This window comes from Phoenix dactylifera, chromosome 5 (assembly GCF_051530095.1).
Source record: "Phoenix dactylifera cultivar Ajwa chromosome 5, Ajwa_hap1_PhDact_Kaust_v1.1, whole genome shotgun sequence".
In the NCBI taxonomy this organism is placed as follows: domain Eukaryota; kingdom Viridiplantae; phylum Streptophyta; class Magnoliopsida; order Arecales; family Arecaceae; genus Phoenix; species Phoenix dactylifera.
In genome coordinates, this window is record NC_143194.1 from 20,435,001 (window position 1) to 20,453,297 (window position 18,297).

The following is an 18,297-nucleotide window of genomic DNA, read 5'->3' on the forward strand; positions in this document are numbered from 1 at the left end:
TCTTTGGATGCTTGAGTTATCTTCTTTTCAATAAACCCTCACTTAAATTTGTCGTTATATTCTCCATTTTCTCTGTCTTTTTGTCTTTCATGTTCTCTCTATCCAAAGTGGTCTTTGAGCAAGTATTCTTGCAGTACATCCAGGCCTCCAAGTCCTTCAAGACTTCTTTTAAATCAAAGGCTTTTTAGATGAGAACTGAGAACTTTCCCTTTCGTTCCCATACAATTATATTTATCAAAGATTTTTGCCAAAGACATTGAACTCTATTATAGAAGATCATGAAAGTTGGTAATGCATATCTTAGGGCACTTTCCATGAGCATTTAGGTATCATAGCCTAAAAAGGGTTCGATGGTGATATTACACTAACCATGATCTGCTTGTAGATTATTCCCTACTTTTCTGAGCAAACATATGTACCATTTTTGGATGAATTCATCTCGTAACTGGTTTTAGTTTTCAGTTTGTCCTTGTGAGTCTATTTTTGGTGCCACAGTTTTCATAAAGGAGCTTTTATTGGGTTGGGAATGGCTCAGCAATTAGCTTTTTGTGTTATTTCCATGTCATAGGGGAAACTTGTCTGATATGCTCTTACCCTAGATTGTGTAGGATTGCTTTTAATGGTCTGCAAACTTGGAGATGGAGCCATTTTTCCAATTATTAGCACACATGTAGGTCTTCACAAAGAGGGAGAGAAGAGAAATGTGTGCTCTTCCTTATGTCTGTCATCCCTCCACCTACAAGGCCTAAATTATACCCGACTGTTCTCAATTTTCTGCTAAGTGAGGCCCCTTTTAAGTTGTGCTTTTCCTTCAGCGGGTCTAAATGAAGGTATCTGCAGAAGAATCATAACAAAATCAATATATTGAGTGTATAGTTCTTTGTCTGCCTTTGCAGGTAAAAGTTGGGAAATTTTTGTCGTCATATACTGCACCGCTGTTGCAGATGGTCTTTTGCTCGTCAGAGCACACACTTTAATCAGCTGTATCTTGAGTTTTGCATTTTCCATTTTGATCCCATCCATTGTTTCTATGCTCTCATAAACATTATCTTGGGATCTTATTGGCACCTCAGGGATACAGATTATGGTGCGTCACTCATTTGTTGATTCTTTAGTAGCCCTCAACTGTGAATTTCTTTAATGTTCTATATGCCAGATCTTTCACATTAAAAGTAACGAATGATATCTCAAGTGTATGTGAAATGATATTTAATTATTTTATGGGGCTGGCAGATTCACACCATCTTCACCTTTTGTGGAGACCCTGATTTCCTTCAGAATGACATCCGTGTGAAGCCTGATCTTGATGCCCTTGGGGCTCTTGGTGATGTTGGGTGGTACTGCATCCGCTCAGTCCTATGGGCTGCCGACTACGAACTGCCCAAAACTGCAATTGCGCACCATGGCTCTGTGAAGAATCGAGCTGGTGTAATCTTGTCATGTGGGGCTACTCTTGTATGGGATGATGGCAAAGTCGCGACCTTCCACTGCTCTTTCCTCTCTCATCTGACAATGGAAGTCTCTGTTGTGGGAACAAGAGGAACCCTTCATTTAAGTGACTTTGTGATTCCTTTCGAGGAAACCACTGCTAAATTCAGGTTTGCTACAGATTCAGGCTTTAAGGAGCTCGTCACTGGATGGCTACCACTGCCTAGTGAGCATGTCATCTCAACTGACCTTCCGCAGGAAGCCCTCATGATCCTGGAGTTCTCAAGGTTGGCAGGAAGCATAAGAGATTCTGGTTGCAAGCCAGATGAAAAATGGCCTACCATCACCAGAAAGACACAACTGGTGCTTGATGCAGTAAAAGAATCGATTGAGAAGGGGTTTGAACCTGTTAGCATTACTGGTTAGTGGATATTCCCCTCAGTTATGCCCTATGATCTCATTGTGTTGACAAGTACTCCACGATGTTTGAAATGCTGATAACTTTTGTTGTGGTCTTTGCTGAATAAATGAAAGATCATGCTGATAAAGCTGTTTGCTTGTTTGGTGTGATAGGTCGATTTTGCTTTAACTGAACAGGTTTCACTGCTAAGAGTTGTTGAATGGTGTCATTTAGACAATTCTGTCTGATTGCATTAGTCAGATGGTATGCAATTCAGCATGCTAGCAGGATTAATACGATCAAACTAAAAGATACAAATGACAGTATCTATGAAGCTTTCGATATCGTTAAAAGCTGGAGCGTGGATCCTCTGAGGTGCACAGTTTGCACCGCAGAGTCCTCTACAGCACCCGACGGCTGCCAGAATTGATCAGGTCATGTTCTGGAGAACTGCCTGTAATATGAGAGTTAAAGACCACGGAATCTGTCTGACTGTGATATCAGAGTTAAGGCCACCTGATCTGTCTGACAAAAAAGTTTCTGGTAGTAACAATCAAACTAATTCTCACTGAATTTCAGGAAAGAAAAAAAGATCCCGAGATAAAAATTTAGAACCTTCCTTTTTGGTAAAATCTGAGAGCATCTGTTGAGTCATTTATGAATCTCATTGAGCTAGATGCTATTCTAGCTGGGAATGGGATTCCCAAATAAAGCACTATTTTTTGTCCCCCCCCCCAACCAAAAAAAAAAAAAAAGAAGAGGTCTTTAGAAAGGTTATGACTTGACAAGAATTTGAAAACCAGCAACGGTAATGATTGTTAAAACTAAATAGACTCAAAGAGATTTAAGTAAAAACTGATCATGGACTGTTGAAATGCTTTTGAATGGTGCACATCTACTGCAGACGCCGGAAACTAGTAAGTGAAGAGCAAGATATTGGTGCAAGTAAATCAGGACCCATTTGGTGCTGCTGCTGTTTTAAGTTGTTTTCAGAAATCCAAGAAAGATAACAAACAAGACCGAACAACATTGATGAAAGCCTTTTGTTCTTGAAATTCTTGTAAAATCTTTAGAGCTTTTGGTAACAAAGATTTATTAAGTTAAAAAAAAAGTGAAAATAAAAGCAAGAAATAATAGAAATATTGTAGAAAAGCTGTCTGCAGAAATAATCCCCATTGCTATTTCACTAGTTTGTAGGGAAATAAAAACATAAAAGCAACAACGATGATGAAAAGGAACTAAGCTTCTCACATTTTGAAAATAGAGCAGGACAAATGCAATACATGTGAGAAGTTGTCACATTAATAAGAGAAACTGCTAGTCATGCTCTTTCAAACTGGAGTCATTGTTTATATAATGTAGTAAATGACATTCAATATTGAAATGTAAACTTCTTTTACAGATTTCCCTCAAAGTAACAATTAAACTAAGTAGGATATATTAATATAGAAGATGTTATGGTTTTAACAGTGAAGATGGATGTTTGTGAGCGTTCATAAACTTGAGTTTAATGGTATATAAGGAATAGATTTTGTTCCTTGTATGTGAAGGGAAGACACTTGTGTTAACTGAACCTGAAGAGAATAAAAATATATATGATTCATGGGGACACTTAATTAGGTTTTCTATCACTTGAGATCAGTGCTCTACTGAATGTGATTGAGCAGCAACTACTGTCAGAATATGTAGCAATTGCGGATGTTCCGAATTGGTGATCAAGCAGTCATGTAAGGTGACAGATCATGTACCATGAACCTGATACTTACCCAAGACTTGTTGCAGGGTCATTGCACAGTATCATTAGATTGGAATAAGCTTTATTGAGCAATTCAGCATGATTGTAATAAGATTCATTGAACCTAAGCAAGGTACATGAAGCTGAGTTTTTTATTATTATTACAAAAACAGAAGAGTTTGTGAGTTCTTCATGGAGCATTTGAAAGGCAATACCCAACATCATACATCTAATTGAAGCAAAGTACGGACCTTGCTCATCTTCTCGACTACATAGCTTTTGCACAATTTTTGGGTTAACCATTTCACTACAATCACAGGTTCACTGGCTTGAAATTGTTCTCAATTGATTGCTTGACAGCATCCACGAGCAGCTGTGTTCTCCGGCTAATGTCCGGCCATTTAGGGTCTGGGCGGCGATGAGAACTCCGAATCATCTGAACTAGCCTAGCAAATTCCGAAACCATAAGAGCTTCTTGGGGAAGATCAGCTGCCACCGTGACCTTGTCGGGCTTCGGGGACCAACCAATGTGGAGCTCAGCAAAATGTGCGCCAGAATTGAACTCAAAGGAAGCTGAGTCCTCCTGGTATGGGATGGCGAGATCCTCCACCTGGAGGGAGCCCATGGTCCCGTGAACGGAGAGGTCCATTGTTACTTGGGAGAGGAAGGAGCAGTGGAAGGTGGCCACCTTGCCGTCATCCCAGTGGAAAGAAGAGGCGCAAGAGAGGATGACCCCTGCTTGGTTGAGATGGAGGGCTGGGAGAGCTGTAACAAAGGCAGGGAGCTCGTAGCCAACTGCCCACAGGATGGCTCCAATGCAGTACCAGCCCAGGTCTCCAAGTGCTCCCAAAGAGTCCAAGTCAGGCTTCGTTCTTATGTCTTTATTCAGAAATTCTGAGGAAGCTAGGAAGGAGAACGAGCTGTGGACCTGACCATGGAAAAAATAAAAATAAAAATGATAAAGCAAGCAGCAAAAGTGTAGCAGAGGTGATGATAGCGAGCAAGAAGAGGGCGAGTTGCTCAGCAAGCTCACACGATTCATTTAGGCCAACTAATGGCGACAAACAATCTCAATGGAAATTTCTATGACCAAAGGAAAAAAATGACATGCTAATACCATTTATCTCAGTCGTTTGCCCTTGATAGCCGCGTACATTGCAGCAACCATTACAATATGGTTGGTCTTTTCTATAGTCCAGCATACCAAATCATGGTAACAAGCAAAACATTGTACTAGAGCAGCACCGTCCTGGATCCGTTAAACCATGCATCTTGGCTGAATCAAATGTTACGTACCTGTTGTCCTCGTTAAGAGTAAAATTTCATGCAGTGATGGATGGGGTACCTATGGTGTGGTGTATGTCCATGGTGTATAGGAGGGACACTGAAACACTGGATAAGGTGGTGTGGGAAAGCGGGTGGCAGTTACCACTTTGGGGGGTCCGAAGCGGCCGGCATCGGACAAGAGCTCCTTCATCCTGGCCGTCCGCGGGTGGTGGAGCCACATGGTGCCGTCCATGAACTGCACGCCGGTGGATGCGCAGGCCTCCAGGATCCGGTCCAGCTCGGCGACGGACAGCGCCGTGGGCTTCTCGAGGAGCACGTGCTTCCCGCGCTCCGCCGCGGCCACCGCCCAGCGCTCATGGAGGCTGGTGGGGAGCGGCACGTAGACGGCGTCGACGGCCGGGTCGTCGAGCACGGCCTCGTAGGAGCCGTGGGCGCGGGTGGCCGGCGGGAGGCCGTTGTCGGCGATGAAGCGCTGGGCCTTGTCGAGGGAGCGGCTGCCGACGGCGACGACGGTGGCGTTGGGGGAGAGAGAGATGGCCCGGGAGAGCTTGCGGGCGATGTTCGCGCACCCCAGGATGCCGAACCGGATAGGGTGCTCCGCCATTGCTTTTGCCGGAAGAGTTCAGAAGTTCCGCACTTTCTAGTCTCGTTTGGTTTGGCATGCTCGCTTTACCAATATTCGGGGCTTTAAGGGGACTGGGCCACCTCAGCCTACCGGGCCGAGCCATCCCATGAGAGTGGGCCATAGGCTGGCCCCAGTCTCACAATAATATCTCCAGGTTATCCTCCTCCTCTCCTCTCGACGGGCACGCATGGACGGGTGAAGGGAGCGTGCTATGGTGGCGAGCGGCAGACTGGAGGCTGCGACGGTGGTGATAGTAGGAGAAAGGGCCGAAAAGGGGGCATCAAGATCGGCAGGCTCTTTAACTCTTTTTTTTTTTTTGAACTTTTTTAACACCCAGTTCACCTTGCGCTTTTTTTTTTTAATTCTCGATCCTTTAGGACTTTTAAACTTAGGACTCATTTGGTTCGCGAAAAGGAAAAAAAAAAACCAAAAAATATAAAAATATAAAAATATAAATGTTGCTGGTGGTCCAAATCGAGAACGATTGGCACAGCGGTGTGAACGGGGTTCCCTTTGAGTTGCTTTGGTTGCGCTCCACCCTCCGCCGTGAAACCTACAAGCAAGCCTCGCACCACCACCGGGGTAGTGGGGGCCCTCCGACGATCAAGTCAGAGGAGATTAAAGGAGAAGGAGAAGGAGAAGGTAGCAGGTGAGATGATACTCTGGAAGATATATCTTACCCTCCTCCTTCCCTCCCAGCCTCATATATATCAGGCTGGGGGGTTTTTCCGGGGATTCGTCATCGTGTGGCACGATGGGGCTGCCACTGACATGGCCGTTACAGGGCGTCGTGGGGCAGCGCTGGGTACAGCCATGGCAGGGCATAGTGGAGCTCCGCTTTGTACGGCTGTTACAGGGGATCGTGGGGCAGCGCCGGATACGGCCGTTGCAGGGAGTAGTGGAGCAGGGGGCCGCGGCGTGCCTCAGAGGAACCGTCTGTTGTTGTCGAGAGATTGCCGACTCGGGGTCGGATTGCTGGATCAAGGGGCAGCCGACTCGGGGTCGGGCTGCGGAGCCGAAGATATCCGACCCGAGGTCGGATTGCTGGATCAAGGGGCAGCCGACTCGGGGCCGGGCTGCGGAGCTGAAGATATCCGACCCGAGGTCGGATTGCTGGATCAAGGGGCAGCCGACTCGGGGTCGGGCTGCGGAGCTGAAGATATCCGACTCGAGGTCGGATTGCTGGATCAAGGGGCAGCCGACTCGGGGTCGGGCTGCGGAGCTGAAGATATCCGACTCGAGGTCGGATTGCTGGATCAAGGGGCAGCCGTAGTCTTCCTGGGCGCGCGTGCCGGTCACGTGGGGCATGGTGGCTAAGTTCCCCCGTAACAGTAGCCCCCCACTCCCGAGCCTGGAACCAGGAGGGGAACGGGTGAAGGGAGTGATGCTTCGAGATTGCCGCCATCCCTCGGAAAAGCGCGCGCGCTCCGAGCTTTCCGCCTTCTTTATGGCGTATGGCAGTTGTCGCTGATCTGGCGGTCTGCGGATTTCGGCGGACATCCTTCCTTAATGGCGTCGATTCGCCTTTGGGGCGCGAACAAACTTTCGGCAGCCAGGCGTCCTCTGGCGTCACCGAGGCGTCACCCGCCTTTCCGCCTATTTAACCGGGGGCCCTCCCCCGTCCGCCTTTCTCTTCACAGACATCTTCAAGTTTCTCCCTTGTGCCGCTGCCGTTGCCGCCGAACTGTTCGTTCGCTCCTCCTTTGACGCTCTCGGAGCCGTTCTTCCTCCCTTTCCGGTGAGTTGCCCCACTCTTCAATTTAGGGCTCTCCGTACTTTCTCTTTTCGTGTTAGTGTACTCCAGCCGTTCCGGTGCCTTCCCCCCTCTTGACCCCGTCCTGACCGTAGGTTCACTGGCCATTAGGGATGGACGAAGTAAGGGCGGACCGCCTTCGGTCGGAGCTGGTCCCTGAAGACCTAGATAGGTTCGTGGCCCGGTACCACCTTCCCGAAGCCTGCAACATTACGCTCCCGGGGCCTGAGGAGAGGATGTCCCATCCTCCTCCAGGGAAGGTCGCCATCAATGAGGACATCCTTCGGGCTGGGTTCCGCTTTCCCTCCTCGGACTTAGTCGTGCAGGTGCTTCGGGGTTTAAGAATGGCGCCGACGCAACTGGTGCCGAACTCATGGCGTACCCTGACGGCCTTCCAGGTTCTCTGCCGCATGCACGAGGTTCCCGCCACCCTGAACGTCTTTTGGGAATGCTACGGCCTGAGCGGCCACCACCGGGACAGAGGGTGGTGGTGCTTTGCGGCGCGGCGAGGGTGCGGCCTCGTCAAGGATGCTCCTTCCTCCATTCACGGCTGGAAGGAGCGTTTCTTTTTCATTGACGTAGATCCCTCTTGGGGAATCGGGGCAACCTGGGAGACGCCGATGAAGTCCCCGATCGGCTTATCGAGGTTGTCGAGGGAGGAGTCCGATGGCGTTGCCGTCTTGAGGGGGCTGGTTGCCGAGGGCCGGCTTCCCCCGGTGGCCCGCCTTATTTCCGAGGATGCCTTGGTGAACGTCGGTCTGAGCTTGGTCCCCGCCGACCGTGAGCCCGCCACCACTTCTTTTTTAGCTCTTTTCTCCTCTTTCGTTTCTTCTTTCCATCAGTTTCTCAGTCTCCGACCATCTCGTCCTTTTTGCAGAAATCGACGACGTCATGCGGTCGGACAAGGCGACGGCTGTCAGTAGGGCGTCCCTACTGGAAGCGGTCCGGAGGAAGAAACGGACTCCTCCGAGCGGGGTCCCACCGGCGAAGAAGTCCCGCCAGCAGGCGACTCCGACGCCGACAGACGGGTCCGGACCCACCGGTCAGGGGGACGCCGCGGGCTTGGACCGACAGTTGACGCCGTATCAGCCCTCCGGTGATGAGACTACCGCTTTTCCGGAGGCGTCACCCGGGCGCGCCCGAGACGGCCGGGCCGGACGCGATCGGTCCCCAACCCGGCCTTCGACTCGGTCGGCTTCGGATGATACGAGAAGGAGCGCGCCGAGGCCCCGGCCGAGCGGGACCCTGTCGATTTCTGGAGCGGCCCCCGCCCCGAGCACGGTCAGCACGACTCTCCCCCAAGCAATGGGTAAGGGTAAGGCCGCAGAACCACCGTCCGGCTCCGGGGCGAAGTCGGGGTCAGCCTTCACTTTCGCCGGCGCCCGAAACCTCATCGAGACGGTGCTGCTGGAGAGTGACCGTAGGCGGGTCCGGCAGATGGGGATCCCTGACGTCGGGGCTGCCAGCTACGTCTGTCTCATGTCGGTGAGTGTTCTTCTGGCCGCTTTCGTCATTTATAGGCTCTATTGATCCCCGCCTGACGCCCTCATTTTTCCTATCTCTTAGCTCGCCCAGTACATGATCCGTCTGGAGGAGAGCCACGAGGAACAGGCGAGGCTTCTGGCGAGGGCCGAGAGCCGACTGAAAGCTGTAGAGGAGGGAGGCCAGGCTGCGGCGGGGAGGACGACCAGGGACCTCGAGACGAGGCTCCAGGTGGCCGAAGAGCGGGTACTCGGCTTCGCCGCCCTCGAGAGGCAACTGTTGGAGACTCAGGAGCAACTCAAGGTTGCCTCGGGTCTCGAAGGCGAGATCAGGAAGGCGGAGGAGCGGGCCGAAGAGCAGTCCCGGAAGGCTGCCGACTTCCGGGAGAGGTGGGAGAAGGCCCAGCAGTCAGCCGACAACGCCCGCAACCGAGCCCGATCTCTTGAAGCCAAGCTGGCCGAATTGGAATCGGCCTTGGAGGAGTCCCGCGCGAGCAACCAGGAGCTTCATTCGCGCCTGGAGGAGGCTGAGGCTGCTCGCGTTGCTGCCGAGGCGAAGCACATGGAGGCTCGGGCCGATCTGCTGAGGATCTCCTCCGAGGCGGACGACCGGATTGTGGCGAAGGTCATGGAGGCGAAAGCTCAGATTACGGAGCGAGCGGAGGCGGCGCTGGCCGAGAAGAGCGCGGAAATCGGGCGTCAGGCGGTACAGGCCTATCGTCAGTCCGCCGAGTTCATCCGTGACATGTCGGATGCGGGGTCCGACTCCTTTGCCTTAGGCTTCGATGAAGGCCTGGCAAGGGTGTCCACTAAATACCCCGGAATTGACCTGAGTGGGGTCTCCCTCCTCGACTCCCCTTCGATGCCATTGCCTGCTGATTCTCCAACTGTCTCCCTACCCCTTGCGGGTGTGCTCCCCGTTCCCGACCCAGGGGTTCCTCCAAGCTGACCCTCTGTATTTTTCTTTGTTCTTTTCTTTGTATGTTGGCGTTTTGTCATGTTGTATGGGTCTCGGCCCTGATGCAACGAAAGTTAATGCAAACAAAGTGTTTCCTCATTTCAGTTTTGTCCTTCCTCTTTTTAACTCTTGGTAGCGTCTCGCCGACTCCTGACTCTTGAAGTTTCTCCGGCACTAGGCCAGGCATCCGAGGGTTAGGCCTCAGGAAATCCTTCCGGCGCTAGGCCAGGCATCCGAGGGTTAGGCCTCAGGAAATTCTTCCGACGCTAGGCCAGGCATCCGAGGGTTAGGCCTCAGGAAATTCTTCCGGCGCTAGGCCAGGCATCCGAGGGTTAGGCCTCAAGAAATCCTTCCGGCGCTAGGCCAGGCATCCGAGGGTTAGGCCTCAGGAAATTCTTCCGGCGCTAGGCCAGGCATCCGAGGGTTAGGCCTCAGGAAATTCTTCCGGCGCTAGGCCAGGCATCCGAGGTTTAGGCCTCAGGAAATTCTTCCGGCGCTAGGCCAGGCATCCGAGGGTTAGGCCTCAGGAAATTCTTCCGGCGCTAGGCCAGGCATCCGAGGGTTAGGCCTCAGAAATTCTTCCGGCGCTAGGCCAGGCATCCGAGGGTTAGGCCTCAGTAAATTCTTCCGGCGCTAGGCCAGGCATCCGAGGGTTAGGCCTCAGGAAATTCCGCTCATTGGTCGGCCAAGGCTGGCGCAAGCCGAGGCGACCGGTCGGGGCTTCAGGCTAGTCTGCTCCCGGGATGATCATCGGGTTAGCCTGGCATCCGAGGGCCGAGCCTCGGGGAATTCCGCTCGTTGGTCGGCCAAGGCTGGCGCAAGCCGAGGCGACCGGTCGGGGCTTCAGGCTAGTCTGCTCCCGGGATGATCATCGGGTTAGCCTGGCATCCGAGGGCCGAGCCTCAGGGAATTCCGCTCGTTGGTCGGCCAAGGCTGGCGCAAGCCGAGGCGACCGGTCGGGGCTTCAGGCTAGTCTGCTCCCGGGATGATCATCGGGTTAGCCTGGCATCCGAGGACCGAGCCTCGGGGAATTCCGCTCGTTGGTCGGCCAAGGCTGGCGCAAGCCGAGGCGACCGGTCGGGGCTTCAGGCTAGTCTGCTCCCAGGATGATCATCGGGTTAGCCTGGCATCCGAGGGCCGAGCCTCGAAAAATTCCGCTCGTTGGTCGGCCAAGGCTGGCGCAAGCCGAGGCGACCGGTCGGGGCTTCAGGCTAGTCTGCTCCCGGGATGATCATCGGGTTAGCCTGGCATCCGAGGGCCGAGCCTCGGAAAATTCCGCTCGTTGGTCGGCCAAGGCTGGCGCAAGCCGAGGCGACCGGTCGGGGCTTCAGGCTAGTCTGCTTCCGGGATGATCATCGGGTTAGCCTGGCATCCGAGGACCGAGCCTCGGGGAATTCCGCTCGTTGGTCGGCCAAGGCTGGCGCAAGCCGAGGCGACCGGTCGGAGCTTCAGGCTAGTCTGCTCCCGGGATGATCATCGGGTTAGCCTGGCATCCGAGGGCCGAGCCTCGGGGAATTCCGCTCGTTGGTCGGCCAAGGCTGGCGCAAGCCGAGGCGACCGGTCGGGGCTTCAGGCTAGTCTGCTCCCGGGATGATCATCGGGTTAGCCTGGCATCCGAGGGCCGAGCCTCGGAAAATTCCGCTCGTTGGTCGGCCAAGGCTGGCGCAAGCCGAGGCGACCGGTCGGGGCTTCAGGCTAGTCTGCTCCCGGGATGATCATCGGGTTAGCCTGGCATCCGAGTACCGAGCCTCGGGGAATTTCGCTCGTTGGTCGGCCAAGGCTGGCGCAAGCCGAGGCGACCGGTCGGGGCTTCAGGCTAGTCTGCTCCCGGGATGATCATCGGGTTAGCCTGGCATCCGAGGGCCGAGCCTCGGGAAATTCCGCTCGTTGGCCACGCGCCTGTCGCTTGCCGCTCGACGGGATTTCTCTGTGGCCAGCTACGATCGTGTTTCTCCTATTCTCCAAGCGTCGCCTGGGGAACACCAGAAGGGTATTAAATGCTAATTGAGGCGTTACCTGGGAAATCGGATCGCCAGTTGCTGCTTGCAAGGAGTGTCAGTTAAGCGGCCGCGATACGCGCGCTCTTCGAGGCGGATGCGGCCTGGGCGCGAGCGGAGATACGTGGGCCGTGGGATACACACCGCCCGGAGTGTCCTGCATGAAGAATGTAAATAAGGAGAACGACGCTTAGGAGATCATGGGAGGATACGCCTCGAGAGCTGGAACGGCTCCGGATTCGGTGCGCCCGCCTTTATTGGAGCCACCCGCATCGGAACGACCGGGGGGCCACAGTTTGGCTATAAATATAAGTGCAGGTGCGGTGGAGCCTCCCAAGCCGGAGCTATTCTGGTTGCCATGGATCGTGGACCTCCTCTCCGGCGTGTGGCTGGGAAACCCCTGCCGGAGGAACGGGAGGCGCGCCCCTCGCGACTTCCGCCAACTAGCCGTTTCATCTGGGATCAACAAGGAGGTTCTCCCCGGCGGAACTCCGCTCTAGGCGTTTCATCCGGGATCACGCTTCCTCGCGCTCTTCTCCCTTGTATTCCTTCCCTCCCCTTCTTCTGGGGAGGACCGGAATATCCCTTGGAGGTGGCGTTCCTCTAGAGGCAGCGTGAACTCCTCCTTCGTCCACTTCTTCTTCGTCCGTGCCGGCTCTTCGTCTTTTGCGTGAGGCGTCGACGGCGCCTCCGGGGAGAAGCACCCACGCCCGGCGGGGTTGCAGCTGCTTCGGGTGGAGGGTTCGGGATCCCGGATCTTCAACTCTACGGAGTCCCCACCTCTTCCTTATTTTCTTTACTCCCCAATCCCCCTCTGGGAATTCTTTGTAATCACACGAACACGCCATTGTAACCAGGAATTATTGAAATGAAAAGAATTGTACATTTTTCGAACTGTCTTCCTGGCTTTGTCGTTCTACTGGTAATACGCCCGCAGGTTAGCGGAATTCCAGCTCCTCGGAATTTCTCGACCGTCTAGGGCCTCCAACTGGTAGGAGCCAGGTCGGTTTACCCAGCGAACCCTATACGGGCCTTCCCAATTTGGCGCCAGCTTCCCACCTTCCGCGGGTTGAGATGCTTTGGCTCGCCTTAGCACCAGATCTCCGATTCTGAAAAGTTTCGGTCGGACCTTGGAGTTATAATATCGGGCCACCCTCCGCTGATACATCGCCATCCGAACCTGCGCCATTTCTCTTGCTTCTTCCAAGAGGTCCAGGTTCCCTCGGAGTTGCTCCGAATTGGCCTCGGGTCGGTGCGCGGCCACCCGGGGCGAGGGGAGTCCGAGCTCCACGGGAACAACCGCTTCCGTGCCATAGGTTAGGCTGAAAGGTGTCTCCCCGGTAGGGGTCCGATGCGTGGTCCGATACGCCCAAAGGACATTCTCGAGTTCTTCGACCCAAGCTTGCCCCGTCCGACCGATTCGCGCCTTAATTCCTTGGAGGATTGTCCGATTTGTGACCTCGGCCTCACCGTTGGTTTGGGGATGCGACACAGATGTGAACCGATGCTCGATCCCGAACTCCTCGCAGAAATCACGGAAATGCTTGTTGTCGAACTGTCGACCATTATCCGAGATGAGGACTCGGGGTACCCCAAATCGGACAATGATGTTTTTCTTCACGAACTTCCGGACTTGCGCCTCCGTGATAGTGGCCAGCGGCTCTGCCTCCACCCACTTGGTGAAGTAGTCGATTGCAACAATCAAGAATTTCCGCTGGGCTGAAGCGACGGGGAATGGTCCGAGGATATCCATTCCCCACTGTGCGAAGGGCCAGGGTGCGGTGATTGGTGCCAAGGGGACAGAAGGGACTCTCTGGACGTTGGCGTGGCGCTGGCAGGCGTCGCATTTCCGTACATGATCCTTTGAGTCCTCCAACAAGGTAGGCCAATAATAGCCTTGCCTCATGATCTTGTGCGCCAAGGACCTAGCCCCCAAGTGCGATCCGCAAACGCCCTCGTGAACTTCGCCGAGGACGTAGGCCGCCTCCGAGGGGCGGAGGCACCTTAAGAGGGGGGCGGTAAACGAGGTCCGATACAGCCTCCCTTCATAGAGTACGTAGTGGGCGGACTTCTTGACAAGTCGCCGAGCTTGATCTTCGTCTTCAGGGAGGATCCCTTCGGCGAGGTAGGCGACGAGCGGGTCCATCCAAGACGGCTCCGGATCAATCGCCATCACCGCTCCAGCCTCGCCGATGCTCGGGGCCTCCAGGGTCTTCAGGTAGATTGCCCTCGACAAGTTGTGCGCCTCTGCGCTCACCAAGCGGGACAACCTGTCGGCCCTAGCATTTTCGCTTCTGGGGACCTGCTGGATGTCGACACTGCCGAGATCGGGAATGAGTGTTTGCACCTTCCGGACGTAGTTCTGCATGGTCGGGCTCCGGGCCTCGAACTCCCCACGGACCTGCCCGACCACCAGCTGGGAGTCGGTGAAGACCTTCAAACGCCGGATGCCGAGCTCCCTGGTGAGTTTGAGTCCCGTGACTAGGGGCTCGTACTCCGCCTCGTTGTTGGTCACTGGAAATCCAAATCTCAAGGCATACTCGGCTATCACTCCATCAGGACTGGTAAGGACCAGCCCGGCTCCTCCACCCTCGGGGTTCGACGACCCATCGATGTGAAGCGTCCAGGTCGGGAGGTCGAGGCTGGGCGTTTCCGGCGGTCTAGGTTCCGCCTCCTGCACCGTGCACTCAGCGAGGAAATCCGCGAGCACCTGGGCCTTGATGGCGGGTCGAGGCTGGTAGTGGATGTCGAACTCACCGAGTTCTATTGCCCACTTCACCAGCCGTCCCGCATTCCCGGGGTTGCTGAGGATCTGTCGTAGTGGTTGATCAGTTAAGAGGGTGACAGAATAGGCCTGGAAATAGGGGCGAAGTCTCCTGGTCGCGGTCAGCAGCGCGAAGGCGATCTTCTCAGCCTTCGTATACCGCGTCTCGGCATCCCGTAGGACCCGGCTGATGTAGTACACGGGCTTCTGGAGCTTTGCCTCTTCCCGAACCAGCACCGCACTGACCGCGGTTGGGGAGACCGCCAGATAGAGGTAGAGCATCTCCCCTTCTTGCGGCTTGGACAGTAGGGGAGGAGACGCCAGGTATTTCTTGAGCTGGTCGAATGCTGCTTGACATTCGGCCGTCCAGAGGAAGTCTTTCGGGCGTTTTAACACCTTGAAGAATGGTTGGCAGCGTTCGGCCGATTTTGCCACAAATCGTCCAAGCGCGGCGACCCTTCCCGCGAGCTCCTGAACCTCCTTTACTTTGGTCGGAGGGGACATACCTTGGATGGCCTTGATTTTGTCCGGGTTGGCTTCGATGCCCCGCTGGTTGACAATGAAACCGAGGAACCTCCCGGCCGAAGCGCCGAAGGCGCACTTCGCTGGGTTCAGCTTCATGCGAAACTTCCGCAAGGTGGTGAAAGTCTCCTCCAAATCCGCGATGTGCTGGTCTGCATGGCGACTCTTCACCAGCATATCGTCCACGTACACCTCCATGTTCCGGCCGATTTGCTCTTTGAAGATTTTGTTGACGAGGCGCTGGTAAGTGGCGCCAGCATTCTTCAGACCGAAGGGCATTACCTTGTAGCAGTACAGCCCCCGGTCTGTTATAAAGGCAGTTTTCTCCTCGTCCTGTGGGGCCATCATTATCTGGTTGTAACCGGAGAAGGCGTCCATGAAAGACAGCAGCTGATATCCGGAAGTCGCGTCGACCAGTTGGTCTATTCGCGGAAGCGGAAAGCTATCCTTAGGGCACGCCTTGTTCAGGTCGGTATAGTCGACGCACATCCTCCACTTTCCGCTCGCCTTCCGGACAAGTACAACATTTGCCAGCCACTCGGGGTAGCTTACCTCCCTTATGAATCCTGCCTCCAAGAGCTTGTCTACCTCCTGGTCGACCACCCGGATCCGATCCGGGGCACAGTGTCTCTTCTTCTGCTTTATTGATCGGTGTGTCGGGTCGACGTTGAGGGCGTGAGAAATGACCTCCGGGTCGATCCCAGGTACATCGGCCGCCGACCAGGCAAATACATCGGTATTGGCTCGGAGGAATTCCACCAACCGGGCCCGAGCTCCCGGATCGAGATTGGCGCCGACCCGGACCGCCCGGTCGGGGCGGCCTTCCTCGAGGGGGACTTCGACCACACCCTCGGCCGGCTCCCCCTGCCGCAAGGCCACCTCGTCTCTGGCATCAAGGGACTCGACGCTTAGGGCTTCCACGGGCTTCTTCCCTTTGAGGGTTGCTAGAAAACATTGCCGTGCGGTCGGTTGGTCACCTCGGACCTCTCCGATCCCGACCGCCGTGGGAAACCGCATGAGCATGTGGTACGTGGAGACCACCGCGCGAAGGGCGTTCAGCCCGGGTCGCCCGAGGATAGCGTTGTAGGCCGAGGGAACACGGACGACCAAGAACCTGAGTCGCACCGTGGCTTCTGCGGGTGCGACGCCCGCAGTCACAGGCAGCTCAACGACACCTTCCGCCGGGACAGCGTCGCCGGTGAATCCTACGAGGGGGGTGGACATTTTGTGCAACAACTGTCTGGACAAGCTCATCTTTTGGAAGGCCTCGTAAAACAAAATATCAGCTGAGCTTCCACTATCCACAAGAACACGCCTTACATCATAGTTTGCCATAGTGAGGGAGATCACCATGGCGTCATCGTGGGGAGTCTGAACCCCCTTTACATCCTCATCAGAAAAGGTGATTACATTGCCGACCCTCTGCCTCTTTACGACGGCCGTCCCTGACGCTTCCGTCGAGCCCCCTGCGTTCCTCACGGGCCGAGAGCAGCCCCCAGTGATAGTGTGGATCACGCCCGCAACGGGTCGATTCTGCTCCCGAGGCTCCGGAGGAGCCGGGTCGGCCGGACGCGGGTCTGCGAGGGGACATCGGTCGCTCACATATCGACCGAGACGCCCCCGACGGATAAGGGCCTCGATCTCGTCCCGAAGCTGGAAGCAGTCCTCTGTGTCGTGGCCGTGGTCTCGGTGGTACTCACAGTACGCCCGGGAGGGCCTCTTTCCAGGGATCCTTCGTATTTGTCCCGGGGCCGGGAGGTCCTCCCGCCCCTTGATCTCCATAAGGATCTGGGCCCGGGGAGTCAGGAGAGGGGTGTACCGGTTGAAACGTCGGGGCGGAGAACGAGGGCGTGGGGCGCCGTGGTTCTTCGCCGGCGTCGGGCTTCTGCGCCGACGCTGGGGCGTCGGGCTCCTCCTCGGCGTGCCTCTTTCCGCCTTTTCTTCCCAAGCTTTGGAGGGATCTCGGCAGCCTCCTTGCTCCGGTGGGCGGCCGCCTCCTCGGCGTCCGCATACTGGTTCGCCCGGGACAACAGCTCTGGGAAGCTCCGCGGCAGGCGTTTGTCCAGGGAGAAGGTGAGCCTGCCCTTCCGGAAGCCACACTTCAGGGCTGAAAGAGCTACCTCCTGACTCAGGTTCCGGACCTCCAGCGTAGCCCTGTTGAAGCGGGTAAGATAATCCCGCAGGCTTTCTCCCTCGTTTTGCCGGACGTCAAAGAGGGAGTCGGAGACCAGTCGCCGCCGGCTACTGACGGCGAAATGAGTGATGAAGAGGCGAGTGAACTGGTCGAAAGACCGGATTGAGTCAGCCTCCAGCCCGGCGAACCACGCCCTCGCCGGGCCACGGAGGGTTGCCGGGAAGGCCTTGCAGAGAAGGGGATCTGATGCTCCGTGGAGGAGCATAAGGGTCCTGAAACTCTCGACGTGATCCCGCGGGTCTGCCGCGCCGTCATAGGGCTCAATCGCCGGCATTTTGAACCCCGGGGGATTCGGAGTTCGCAGGATCCTCGAGGCAAGTGCCGGCTGGGAGGAGATCTCTAAATCGGCGAAGGGATCTTTGGAATGGCCCTTCAGGACCTGGAGTTGTCGGTGGAGATCGTCCACCCGCCGGTCCAGGGAGCGCGACCGGTGGGTGGGAGACAAGGAGCGGCGAGTGGGGGACCGACTGGAGCGCGGGTTCCTCGAGGACTGGGGGGTCTGGGAACGCGCCCGGGCCCGCCTCTCGTACCCCGCGCAGCTCCGATGGGAAGGTCCCGGCAGAATAGACCGTGCTCGAGAATCCTCCTCGCGCCGGCGCTCCTCCCCATGGGAGAGGAAGGAGCGCGGGTTGAGGAGGACAGGCGAGCGCTCAGGGAGCAGTGGCTCCTGAGCCCGCTGTGGCGCCCGGGACATCGCGCCCTGCAGATTCTGCACCGCCTCCGCGAGGGTGCGAACCTGCTGGGTTAGCTGGTCGAACTGGGCGGCTTCGACCATCTGAATGGGCGGTGGGGCGGTGGAGTGTTGCTGAGAGCGTGTTGGAGATGCAGCGGCCTCCCGGCCAGTGGCGCGAGAGGCCCCGCGACCGGAAGCATTGGAAGCTCCACGACCACCTCGCCGTGCCATTACGATCGCTCTGAGATCCGACCCTTCCTCTAGCGCCAACTGTTGCTGGTGGTCCAAACCGAGAACGATTGGCACAGCGGTGTGAACGGGGTTCCCTTTGAGTTGCTTTGGTTGCGCTCCACCCTCCGCCGTGAAACCTGCAAGCAAGCCTCGCACCACCACCGGGGTAGTGGGGGCCCTCCGACGATCAAGTCAGAGGAGATTAAAGGAGAAGGAGAAGGAGAAGGTAGCAGGTGAGATGATACTCTG

The 18,297-nt window shown here is 55.5% G+C and overlaps 2 protein-coding genes across 2 annotated transcripts in view; one reads left to right on the plus strand and one right to left on the minus strand.

Moving 5' to 3' along the window:
* LOC103721724 (putative oxidoreductase At4g09670) overlaps window positions 1-1,986 on the plus strand; it is a 3,464-nt gene extending 1,478 nt beyond the window's left edge. The window contains exon 2 of the mRNA XM_008812036.6: window positions 1,234-1,986. Coding sequence (XP_008810258.2) covers window positions 1,234-1,854 — 621 coding nt within the window. The 3' untranslated portion in view covers window positions 1,855-1,986. The remainder of the gene's footprint in view (window positions 1-1,233) is intronic.
* Window positions 1,987-3,663: 1,677 nt separating this feature from the next.
* LOC103721723 (putative oxidoreductase At4g09670) lies at window positions 3,664-5,789 on the minus strand. Its single transcript, XM_008812035.6, has 2 exons — window positions 4,993-5,789; window positions 3,664-4,491 (listed from the first exon to the last, which is right to left on the minus strand). The coding sequence occupies exons 1-2, from the start codon at window positions 5,452-5,454 to the stop codon at window positions 3,877-3,879; spliced, it is 1,077 nt and encodes a 358-aa protein (XP_008810257.1). The 5' UTR covers window positions 5,455-5,789; the 3' UTR covers window positions 3,664-3,876.
* Between the last annotated feature and the right edge of the window lie 12,508 nt (window positions 5,790-18,297).

Coding starts and splice junctions, on each gene's coding strand:
- LOC103721723 (XM_008812035.6), bottom strand. CDS start 5,454: ATGGCGGAGCACCCTATCCGGTTCGGCATCCTGGGGTGCGCGAACATC. Junction 4,492..4,992: donor GCTTCGGACCCCCCAAAGTG/GTAACTGCCACC, acceptor TTCCATGGTCAG/GTCCACAGCTCGTTCTCCTT.